The sequence below is a fragment of the Oculina patagonica genome, chromosome 11 (assembly GCF_052425735.1).
Source record: "Oculina patagonica isolate OP01 chromosome 11, crgOcupat, whole genome shotgun sequence".
Taxonomy (NCBI): Eukaryota; Metazoa; Cnidaria; class Anthozoa; order Scleractinia; family Oculinidae; genus Oculina; species Oculina patagonica.
The window spans coordinates 784,553-796,955 of record NC_135768.1 but is presented as its reverse complement, the minus strand read 5'-3'; the positions used below and the strand labels follow the sequence as shown (position 1 = coordinate 796,955).

General features: G+C 40.0%; 2 protein-coding genes across 4 annotated transcripts in view; one reads left to right on the top strand and one right to left on the bottom strand.

Moving 5' to 3' along the window:
• LOC144629896 (uncharacterized) overlaps window positions 1-5,219 on the top strand; it is a 67,027-nt gene extending 61,808 nt beyond the window's left edge. Inside the window, exons 4-5 of the transcript XR_013566429.1 lie at window positions 3,771-3,915; window positions 5,100-5,219. The gene's annotated coding sequence lies outside the window, so the exon portion shown is untranslated. The remainder of the gene's footprint in view (window positions 1-3,770; window positions 3,916-5,099) is intronic.
• The window catches only part of LOC144629893 (uncharacterized), a 14,839-nt gene extending 2,906 nt beyond the window's left edge, over window positions 1-11,933 (bottom strand). The window contains exons 1-5 of one of the 3 annotated variants that reach the window (XM_078488139.1): window positions 11,550-11,933; window positions 5,097-5,211; window positions 3,667-3,990; window positions 2,584-2,844; window positions 1-1,778 (exon numbers count right to left, since the gene is read on the bottom strand). The exon at window positions 1-1,778 is cut by the window's left edge and continues 2,906 nt beyond it. In XM_078488139.1, coding sequence (XP_078344265.1) covers window positions 1-1,778; window positions 2,584-2,844; window positions 3,667-3,990; window positions 5,097-5,205 — 2,472 coding nt within the window. In that variant the 5' untranslated portion in view covers window positions 5,206-5,211; window positions 11,550-11,933. Of the gene's footprint in view, window positions 1,779-2,583; window positions 2,845-3,666; window positions 3,991-5,096; window positions 5,224-9,965; window positions 10,128-11,549 lie in introns of those variants that run through there. The other 2 variants (XM_078488140.1, XM_078488141.1) reach the window with 2 other exon arrangements.
• Window positions 11,934-12,403: the final 470 nt, after the last annotated feature.

The following is a 12,403-nucleotide window of genomic DNA, read 5'->3' as shown; positions in this document are numbered from 1 at the left end:
TTTATGTTTTGCCGAGAAGCTGCGCAAATGCTCCTGCAAATAGGAGGAATGTGAGGCCAACTTTCCCCATAGCTGTAATGAAGGAGGATTCTCAACACTAAAAACAGCATCCCCAACGAAACTTTCGCACACTTCCGCGGGTGAGCGCGTACTTGTTAATGCACGGTGAAGGACACGTACTGCACAAGAAAGAACGCTTAGCTCATTTTGTTCTTTCTTCACCTCACTTCGGATTACTTCTTGCACCAGACGATGAACGCTGAAGGAATGTGTCCCATATCTTTGGAAAAGGGAAAACTTGGTAAGAAGAGAGACTATCTCGTCCTGGTCCCACAAATCGCTGACTGCTTCAGTATCGGCATCTTTGTTTAGCCCTTCATTGATCACTTCATAAGGAATATCGTCGGGGCCAAGAAAGGCGGACACTCTCATTACAAGAGTTGGGGTTTCTCCAACCTCCATTTCCTTTGAGATTTCACTGATGTGATTAAAATTTAGCAGCCATGTAGTGTGGATAGCCAATCGCTCAGGTGAGGTATTTTCTACCAGATGCCGAGCCTTCTTCTTCTTGAGGAGAAGCAGTTTTTGCTTTTTATATTTCTTCATGTACTCTTTGATGGGCTGACTAACACATCGTATGTGCGCCGCGGCTTGATCGAGAGCTAAAGGAAGTCCACCAAGCTCTTTAACAAGCTCACGAATGTCACTGTCTTCATCTCTTACTGTTCCCGTTCGTATTCGTAGAAACTGCATTCCTTCTTCTTCTGTCAAGCATTTCAACTCAATGCAGAAGTTTTCTTCGATTCCCGTTTCTTCTCCGATTTCTGTTGCTTCTCTCCTGGTGGTTATGATAATATGGCCGCGTGCCGCTTGTTTCCAGTGGCCAGTGAGCAGCTTACGCATGTCCGGAGACATTTCTAGCTCGTCAAGATTGTCAACGACCAAACACCACATCTTCTCACGCTTTCCTAACCAGTCGAGAGTTCTTGGCAAGGAATTAGAAAACTCTCTTTCAAGAGTGCCAATTTGTCGCGCCATGTCGCTAAGGGATATTTGAAAAAGATTGTTGTTTTCGCCGGAAATCCAAAAAATACCGCCTGGATATTCCTCCTTCTCCTTTTGTCGCCAGAGAAACTCGACAGCGAGAGATGTTTTTCCCACACCCCCGAGACCGCAAATTGCTGACTCAGCACAACCATTCTCGGTGCTTTTCAGTTGCATTGCAATTTTTTCTAGCTCGGTTTCGCGACCACAAAAGCAATGATTGCGACTGGGTACTTGAAAAATTTCAACATCGGCTGTTGCATTAACATTGCTTTCTTCTAGAGCTTTAAGCCAAGAATCTAACTGATTTTGCCCGATTTCTAAGGCCTCTACCTTTGAGGTTAGATTACCCTGTTCGTCTTGTAAAGACGTTACACTTGTCTCTAGGTCACTTTGTCTTTCCCCTAACAAGAAAATGTTTTCTTCATTTGAACCTTGTCGTTTTTCTATTTTGGTTAAATTGTTAGAAATATCCCCAATTGCACCCAAGAAAGCCTCGTTTTTTTCTAATTGTTCCTTTCGCTCTGCTTCCATTCGACTCTCAATGTCAGTTATACGCTTATCAAATTTATTTATTTCATCCGTGACATCTTGAAGGGCTTCACTTATCTTCTTGGCTTCATCAGCACTAGATTTCTTGATGGCTTCAAGGTCCTGGTTGAGGTTAGTAACCTCGTCACTAACAAGTTTCATCAAGTCCTTATCCACTGGGCATCCCATGCACAATTTCAAGCCTATCAAGGAACAAATATAGATACACTTGATGCTAATGACATCAACAAGTCAAATTGATCGAGGGATTAAACTTTGATATCACTATTATTTTACTACGAGTTTACATGCAGATACAGATTATGTGTACTCATCCCCGGTCACTCCTACTTAAAAGGGTGGGATGCTCCTTGGAAAATTTGAATTAAACTTAAAAACCTGATGGAGAGCAATCCGGGCTTGGTTCAACAATCATTGACAGAAATGGTGACACATTATCGTTTTAGGCCCTATTTTATTGTAATTTGGTCTAATTTCACCCTTGGTCTAATTTCTAATTTCACCCCACGTTTCCAACCCCCCACCCCCGTCCTCACCCCATCAATGCTGTACTTTGTTTTTTGGGAGGCCTTTGCTACAATCATACAACACTGGATGGTGGAGGGGGTATTTTAGCTAACTGCCATGAAATTTAAAAACTAGTGGTAAATTTGCCATAAAAACTGCACAGCGATGCCAATGTGTCAACTACTTTTGTCTAAGATTGAATCTTTATTTAACGTCTTACAGATACTACACTAAAACAGACAGATGGTTATTGGTATTCCACTTTGTAAATGTAAAATGTAATTTATTTACCCACGTGACACGGAAGAGCTCAGGAGCTCGTAAAGACGTGTACGTGTACGTGAATACCCTATGTGTTTCCAAAAGCCACGATCTAATATCCCCAAATAGAAACTTATAGCGGACTAGCATCCCCTCCCCATTACAAAAGCAACATATCGTCCGGTGACAAGAACGTGAAGAAAAAAAAAAAGTCCTAACCCTTAGTTACCCAGTCCTGAAGGTCGTCAAGCTCTTTATCTTCATCGGGTTTTGGAAGCCCCAGTGAACGAACCAATGTTTCCATGAGCTGAAAACAGTAGTTGAATTCCGGTTCTTTCCAGTGGTCATAGTTGCAATGGCCCCACTCATTTCTCACTTTAGAGCGTACATCCTTGGCATTGTTATGAATGCGAGCGGGAAAAACAGACGCATTTCCCAGTATCCCTAACACTGCTGACATGTCGCACGTGTTATCAAATCCTGCAAATGGGGGGGATGGACAATAAAAATTACGTACACATGCTTAGTATGGTGTTTAGCTTAGCAGAATCTTAAAGGTTTACCCATTCGGTCCGCAGCAATGGTATTCTGCTTGCTCCTCAAGACATTGCTAATAAGTCAGGTATGCTGGTTAAGTCAGAGAACACTGTCCTGACTTATACTTGGCTGACGGCTGCATCTAGGACATCCATATTTATGCAGCTGGGAATATTTCTTGAGAAATCAAACCCAAATACGGACAACTGGTTGGTGGTCACTGGTGAACATTGACTGAATAATTTTATTTTAGTCACTAAAACAAAGTTGTTCATAAGTATAAAGAATCGCCCGTCGCTGGGAGATTCTACTTGTCTTGTGATAACATCTATAAGGCCATCCCAATAAAATGTTTCGTTTCCCATCGCCCCATCTCTTGTGATGGTGGGTCGGTCAGTCGGGCAAAAAAAAAGAATGGACACTTTGAGGGTTCTGGGTTCATTTAAGAAGCCAGGGGATGCAAAACCGAAAGATTTTGTTTCAGTCAATCACGCTGAGAATGTTGGAACAATCGTTAATGCCCTTGCATTGGCACGGAACAGCCTTTGAAAAACTTAGTTTCGATGTTAATTAAAGACAAGGACATCACATCATACCAATTGTTGTTAATAAAACAAGATCGCGTGCTTGTAAATTAAAGTACTTGCCTCTTTGACTAGTGAATCTGGAATTTTTTTACATTTCGAAAAAAATGGGTCGGTCGGGCGATGGGAAACGAAACATTTTATCGGGATGGCCTAACGTGGAAATAACATATTTTCTTACCTGTAAACTTAGCCATGTGTGGTTCAAGGTATAGTTTAGCCAGGTCAACATCGGTGGTAACTTTGTAATTATACAAACGTTCCTTTCTCTTATGCGTGCCCCAGTTGTTGTTGATGCTGCCATAATTCAACTTAAAAGTTCCATCATGAGTCAAGTGCGGACCAAACACTTGAGTGTCAATTCCGTTTGAGCTCTTCAGTGATGTATAGTGTTTGGATATTTCTCGTCCAGCAAAATCGCGGAGGACTGGTAAGAGAAGCCTGTGCAAGCAAACACCAATCACAACCCATCTCTTCTGGTTGTCTGTGAGGTCAAAGCTGCTGACTATGATAATAAAAGGAATAGGGGATTGAGTGCAAAGAGTCTAGCTAGCAGACAGCTGGGGTGGGATCAGCAGAAGAAAAGAACAACCTTGCCTTGGATTTACCAATTTAAGTATCATGTAGTGTTTAAATCCATTTGCAAAAACCAGTTGAAGAAGCACCCAACTTGCAAAAATAAGATCCCTTCTCAAGCACCGAGTCCTATACTTAGCATTTCACGACAGCATTTTGCAAGTCACAGGGTTCCAAAGGGGGAGGGGGGTGTGGCTGGAGCCTGAGAACCTTGAAATGTTAGCCATAGGAAATGGAGCCCCATCATTTTGTTGTTTGGAGCCCTTTGCTGAGAGAATGGAGCCCTGAGAAGGTTTCCCACAGAGCCCAGAGCCCCATTTTTTTGCCCATCTTTTTTAAGCTTAGAGTCCAGGAGATCTAAACCCCTTTGGAACCATACAATAATGTCCTGGCCCTTAGGCTTGTACCGAAAGTGCTCGTAAAAAAAGCATTAAATGCTAAAAGAAGTGCTCGTTTTTTGCCAAAAAAGTGCTAAAATAATGCTAATTTTTTTAAAAAGTGCTCGTGGGTTACATAATAATGCTCACTTTTTCCCGATTTTTTTAAACATAGAATATTACATTTTTCAGATTTTCAGTTAGATTTTTCAACAATAAAATATAACGATCAATGTTTGATGTCAGAGTACGCTCTCGAGCTATCTCTGCCTTGGCTGGCTGACTTCCATTGTTCCTTGATGACAACGTGGATGACGTCATCTTGGAAGGAGTGTGATGGACTGGGTTTCTAGAAGGCAATCACTGACGTATCAAACCAATCAAACCTATTCCCCAGGCCTCCTCGGCTCCTTTGACTAAAATGAGGGCATAATGCATCTTTGGACGCCATAAATGAAGTCAGATTGTGCTTTTTAACACAAAATTATACAAATCAGTCGAAAATCCAAAATAATGCTAGCAGTGCTTTTTTGGATAAAATGTAAAAAAAATGCTCGCGAAGCCAAATAATGCCAAAAAAAGTGCTAGCACTTTCGGTACAAGCCTACTGACCCTGTGTACACATGTGAGCCTTTATGTCAAGACATCTATTACTTACCAGGTCCAGCGGCAGCTGAGGGAGCAGACAGAATTATGGGTACAGCAGGAGGTCCTGGAAGTGTTGTTGGCATACGTAAAATTTTACTTGTACTTGAACCAGTTGCCATGGCAACCTAGAAAAACACCTTTATGGAGAATAAAGTTACTAAATAGACAAAACTGTAAGACTATAGCCCCATCTATCTAGCTACAGTTGTGGTATATCATCCAGCACTTTGCTTATAAATTAACCGAATAATGCCTGTAATCAGTGGAGGTGTTCTTTGTTGTCTTTTTAATATCGAAGAAGCTTTTCAAAAAGCTATGTAAGTTGATCCAAGCCAGCCAGGCTGCTTTTCAGCACAACCTGCTGGGGTTACAGGCTCATCTGTATGCTAACAAATTACATGCATATTGCAGTTTTAAGCCCCTACCTCCTCCCCTGGCTACAAGCCATCCCCTTCTGCCATCTTTCCTTATTAACTCGCTATTATTCTCACATAACATCGTACTTTGAATAGACGTAGCCAAGTACAGGCCTTTCTTACAATATATCTTTCATCGGGATATTAATTTACGAATTATATTAAGCCCCCACACTGTCCTCCCTCCCATTATATAAGCCACACCACAAAACCCCTTAATTACGACGTTGCATTAGCCCAGGGCTTATAACCCAGGAATGAGGGGACTTCAATATGAAATAGCCAGAAATGCTTGTCGTCTTGCTTAAAGGGTAGGTTATGGTCTCACTTAGGGTGTTAAAGTCACAATGCCAATATTTATGCCATCAAGAAGGTGTCATTTAGGGTTGCACATGAAGGACTATGTACGTGTATTAGGACCCAGATCTTCGCATTCGGGGCGAGAAACGCCTGCCTGTATGTAGTCGGAGAACACGAGTTGTGATGGCGGAATAAAAGTCAACTGTTTGGTTTAATCGGATTCAATCCTCCTTTATTACCGACTAGATTGACACACAACAGACTAAAAAAGCTGTTTTACTGTGTTGGCAACTTCTAGACCGACCAGGTATGAAAAATGGTATCTTTTAGGGATTCAAAAAAGTAAGCCACACCCAGATTGGTCTCCTTTTGGAGCTTAAATTTAATTCCAATTCTCAGACAGTATCCCCGTCCCTTTCGATGGGAGTCCCCCCCGGGAGCCTTATAACTTAGATTTTATTGTATTGCTGTCAAATGCTTCTCCACAAAAAAGTAAGAAAACAATTGTGTTCATTTGTTGTGTTGGCTTAACATCTTGGGAGGGGGAGATTATTAAAATGTTAAAATAAATTAACAATTTAAGGTCTCAGTATACTCATAGCCTCAACAAGGAGTGCTTTAAAAATGGAGTTGTGATGGAGCTGTGTGTGTGTGGGAGATCACTCCCTTACATATAGGCTATATAGGTATGTGGGGTTAAAATTAAGATTTCAACCCCGTGTTTTTCTCTTGTTGGAGTCCAGACAAAAAAATGCTGATTTTCGATCCTTCCAATAATTGCAGGAAACCTAGAGCTTTGTTCAATTAGGCCAACTCAATCACAAAATATTTTACATCAAGATACATTTTGCATAACGTATTTGACATGAAAATGTTTTAAAAGATTTATTGCGGGCCAAAGAGAGGCCCGCAACCCTAATCTTGACAGTGACCAGCGGATTGCGTATCACACGTGCGCGCCACATTTAAAACAGGGTTCAAAACTGGAAGTTGAAAATTTCTTCTTCCACCACTGAGAACGATCAGAAAGCGAAAAATGTGTCAATCACAGCAGTATCATAGCCTGCGGACGCAGACGTATTTCCGGCTGTCGCTAAGCAGTTTACCTCTGTCACGATGAAGCTTGCGCGAGGTTTGCCCGAGAAGGTTGCCTTAATGTTCACGAAAGCAAATCGTTGAAATGAAGAAATTTTGCTTCGAATTGAAATTTTCTGCTCTAGGCAAAGAAATTGATGTTAGAGACTGTAAAGCCGCACTTGAAGGATTCTGCGTGCACAGTTAACGTTTCAGTCTGGAGAACTTTTCGCTTCTCGGAGAGAATGAAAACAACTGAACAAGAAAAGTTCAATTTTGGGAAAGTAGAGCATGATGTGTATGATGAAAGTGTTTGGTGTTTTTACAAGAAAAAAAAACGTTTTTTCATAAGATTTTAACGTATTAATGACCATTAATGAGTTGTAACTGTAAAACTAAACTGCGATTATACATTGCCTTGGACAATAATGTTTGGCAATATTAAACGCTGCCTACAGGCTAGAGTGAAATACTTGTAAGTAAAGTTTGGAACGCGCGATGTATTTTTGTTACGCGTTTATACGAGTTGAACATATATTGAACTGAATTGCATGTTTTTTGATACTTCTGATACTTTAGAAACAATCCGCTGTAAATGACTTTTATTCCCGTGGGAATGTTCTTGAAAATTACAGCCATTTGTAACTCCGCCTTTTGGTGTTTGCTTTAAAAATGTAAGCTTGGATTTTGCTTCTGGTCCAATCTCAAAAGCGCCTCGCTCGAGTACCTCCTCTCCTTTCCCCTATCAAGGCCCGCACTTTCTAACCCGTGGTTACCCCTAGTTGTTATAAAGCTCTTCTTTTTGGACCCGATAAAGTGTGTGTATTCATAGCTTAATTGTTTATGGTCACATGAAATCCAACATATTCATCTAGATATTCATTGTTATATTGCCAGAACTTTTTCCCAAACAGTGCATGCTCTCATTGGCTACTTCGAGGTCACATGATATCAAAAAACTGTTTCCCACCAGAAGTCTCTGGTGGGAAAAATCACACCTCACTCAAATCTCAATTCTCAAATCTCAAATCTCAAATCTCAAATCTCAAATCACTCGGGAAACCAGTTAATGTTTTCCCCCTCAAATTTCAATGCTCCCGAGGTGGAGGGAAACATTGAGATTCTTGGGAAACAATATAAACGAGTCATTAATTAAGTGTTAAATGTTTCCCTTGGCACCAGTCATAATTTAATGGTTTTAAAACATGTTATTTCATGATTGACACATTTAACTTACAACCCTGTTGAATATTAACTAGTAACTGAAAGTCCGGGGAGGGCTTGATTATAATGTAGCAGGGAAGAGCCGGGCTTATGAATTGAATTTATGATTATCAATGAGGGATTTATCTGTATAAATCCCCCCTTTCAGGTATTTATCTGCATAAATCCCTCGTTTCAGAGATTTATACAGATTTTATTAAAATACCTGAAACGGGAGATGTATCTGTTAAACCTTTCATTAATATTCTAAGCTTCGATTAATTTATTCGTGACAAAATCAAACCCTGGACAAATTAAACTCTACATTTTTAGCAATATGGAATTTCTGGCGATTGAGTGAATACGAATCAGCCGGAAATTGAATAGTTCTGCGGCACAAGAGCGACAGGCCCTGGGCCTGAGTGCAGTAGCATCATGGGTAATGCTGTGTGAATATTTGAGCTTGGGATTGCACGTCGCCAATCATTCCAGGCCGACACCACTCGCTGGAATTTTAAATTTGTTTTTAAATGTTTATAACCTTGTTAGGATGGGCTGTGAGAGCTTGAGCCTGGTTTCTATCCAGATTTCCTGTCATTTTTTCCCTACGGGGTTTTTTCCAGCAGGTTTTTTCTGGCCACGTTTCTAACAACAATGTTTTGTAAGTGCTTGCTCAGCTCTCTTTGTCTATTTTGTTGTAATGCACAGTGATAGCGATTACTGGATGAAGTAGAGTTATATTGTTTACTTTACATGGCTGCATGTAGTGTGGTATAGGTTTTCTTTATATAATGTATTCTGGTGCTCGGCCAAAAACATGCAAAAGAAACATGTACTGCATGTCTGTTGTGAAGTGAAGCTGAAAAAAAGAGTTTTTATAACAACCTTATACAAAACAATTTTAGCTAAATAGGCAGCCCAAACATTTCTGCGGTTTACTTTTCCTAAAATGTTAAGTCTTTTGAAATCAAAAAGCCTTCTTCTGTTTCTAAATTCATTTTTGGAATATAAAATTCAAGATATAACAGAATAAAAAAAATCCAGTTGAATTTCGGCCATGTCGTTCTCAAATTTATCGCTCATATTGCGTCAGTTAAAAGTTCCTTCTGCTTAACTATCCCGTTTGAATAAAACAACGCGCGTCTCATTCTTGAAAACATGGCATTCCAAAACGTTTCCTAACAACTTATCTGGAATTCGGTTCCGCTGGGCAGCTTTGGCTGCACTCTGACCATGTTCCTGTCATTGGTTTAACTCTTCGTAAAATGTTCTTGCCGTTTCTCTCGAGGTTTTCCTACGTACGTCATGGACGCTGTACAAAAAACACTAACCCGCTCCTTGCGGACATCACACAGCGCAAAACAAACCATCAAAACAACCTTGTGTTATTCAAATAAGCTTGACAAGTCACAACAAATCGCGAAATCCCAGACGGCGCACAATCAGGACCCTCTGAGAAAACCGCACGACGGCAGCAATAAAACAAAACAAAGACAACATTGTTTACGGTCGGAGCCAAGGTACCACTAATTAGACAGCTTTTGTCCTGCTGGAAATGGGCTTTATATAATGATCCCTCATGAATGATATCATGAAATAAGTCAGATACACTCTTTTTATTTTATAAGAACCATTTTCACAAGAACGTTGAGGCTGAGATTTGCCCCAAAATTTAAAAAAATGTATGGACTAAAACAAGAACATCCGCAGGCTCAGCCAAATTTAACGCGTTCTTAAATAAAAAAGAGTGTAAACACCTCGAACGTCGGAGGTATTAATCCATATGGATTTATACCTCCGTTCTTGGTATTAAATCTATCTTTTACCTACTCTCACATCTAAAACTTAATAAAGTGGTTCGGGTTTAAGAATTTTGACGACATCACCTGAAATTTGACAACTGATTCCGACGTCTCTCTCGGGAGCTTGAACAACTAAGGCTTCCTGATTAAAATGAAGACTCTTGCCTTAAATAGACGTTGTCATAATCAACCTGACAAATGAATGTTTTCACTTTTCTGCCACACTTTAAGTTTTACAGACTGACTGTACTATTACAAAGTCTTTCATGTCCGCCATTTTGATTGCTTCTGAGATTTCACATTTTGTGTTTTAATTAAATAAACGGGGGAATATATATAATTCAAATCTATTCACTTCACATGTAAATTTTGCATTTAAATAATAAATTATAGTGAGCGAAAGATTTGCTTTTTTTTACATATTAAATTACTTCGCGTGCAACACTCCGTACCGCGTCCTCGACTACAGTATGTGGCCCTTGGTCCGCGAGAAAAAATTATAATCTTAAATATCTTACCTGAATCAATGCCTGATGAGCTGAAATTTTCCCCGAAGATAGATTTGATGTCTCTCGCTATAACTGAAAACTTCCTAACAAAATATTTTTCGTGTAATTAAAAAAACAGTGACCGTGCTCGCGGGTCATTGGTCCGCAAATGCTATTGTTTATTATCCTTGACATTTTTAAACTTCAGTCTTGTTGGAAGTCGTTGTGAGGTGCGAGTTCAAAATAACCTGCATTTCATTGAGACAAAAGTCTCCCACACAAACCCGCGTCTTTATTTCTTCTCTATCTTTTTAACTTTTAAAATTACTTTTGAAACATTGAACGCGAGGATGTAGATGCTGCGGCAACAATGTGTGAACCAGGTGCTTATTTATATTTTACTGAATTATCGCTGTTTTAAAACAATTTTTTTGTCCACAGTCATAGGTCGCGGACCAAGGACCCCTATGCGAAAATTGTTGATAATTTTCAACAATAGTCGCTAAATCGCAAATTGACCTGTCTGTCAACAAGCGTTAATTCCGCACCGTAACAGACAGTACAAAAAATGAAAATCTGCCAAATCAAAGAAGAATAATCAATAATTCATTGGACATTTTCATTTTTTGCCGAATTTTAGTTATAGTGGAAATTTTAAATCATATTCGAAAAAGTTGAGCACCAAGGACCTCGCGGACCAAGGACCACATACTGTAGTTCTCCACAAAAAATATTAGCGGAGCTCCCAGTGCGCGTCCCGAAGGGCCGCAGAGCAGAGCCCCATACCCATAGAAAATTTACAGAACCATGCTTTTGGTTTTTGATGTTCATCATGGTTAGCGGCATGGTTCGCGGGTGCGTGCGCCCCAACGACGTTGCCCCAACATGGCGGCCATACTCCAGAAATAGGTTGGTTGAGGCTGGTTAGGTTAACGACAGCTTACACTTTTGATATTGGACATCCCTGTTATGGTCAATTGACAGCTGTCAAAAAAGGTATCCGCTGACCAGTATCACATGATCGCGGGCTCAGATATGGTTTGCATTGGATCGCGGGCTCAAGTTCTATAGTTATTTTCTTTTTGGCGGTCAGTAAATTCGGAATTACAAAAAGGGCAAGGTAAATAACCGGGGAGCCCGCTTTTAGGCTTGGCTAAATCTATTTTAATAGCTTACCTACCTCTCTTTTAATATGTTAGGTACGACAAAAAAAGAATGACTCAGTTGTTAACCTCGTTTTTAACCAGTAAATTACTTCATCGCATCACGAGGAAAACAGTTTTCAGCAGCGACAAAATGGACAAATGTCTTCCCAACTGAATTTTTCAGTTGAAGAACTCCAATGGCGGATTCCAGGAAAGCGGAAAATGGAGGAATAGGTATGGAGTGACGGCTAAATTGAACAGTGGACTGGAATTGTTTTTCTTTGCATCGCGTGACATTTGAACTATTTGCTGCTATGTTTAACAAAAATAATTACTTGATTGATGATTCATAAAACAGCTCCCTGGTGAAACAGTTGGGGTAAAATCTGAAAAAAGGGGAGAGACTGCTAACATTTGACAATGATTCGCCGCATCTCAAGTAGGAGTCCTCAACCATTTGTTTACAATCAGTTTTGCCTATCTTCTTCAGTATGTTTTTGGATAAATATAAATAAAACAATAAATTTGTTTCACAAATAACAGTTTCATTCTAGTAAAAGGATTAGATCAAATCTGAGTGCAGTTTCTGTTCATGTTTGTTAATGTTTGTCTTCACATTCACGTCACCAGTATAATGTCGGGGGATTGTTTCTTTTTACTTTATCGCATATAAGCGATAACCGCCGCGGTTTACTCCTGATTTTTTAATGCGAGTTGGCCATACGAGGCACTTGACATTTCACCGTTCAATGTTCTCCATCAGTTCAGGCCCTGTTCCAAAATTTCTTCTGTTTCTTGGAAACCCTTCCACTGTTTCGAGGAAAAGAAAATCGTCATCTTGCACATTTTTGCGCTTTTATCTTGAGTTACAAGCATTAGAAAGTGAACA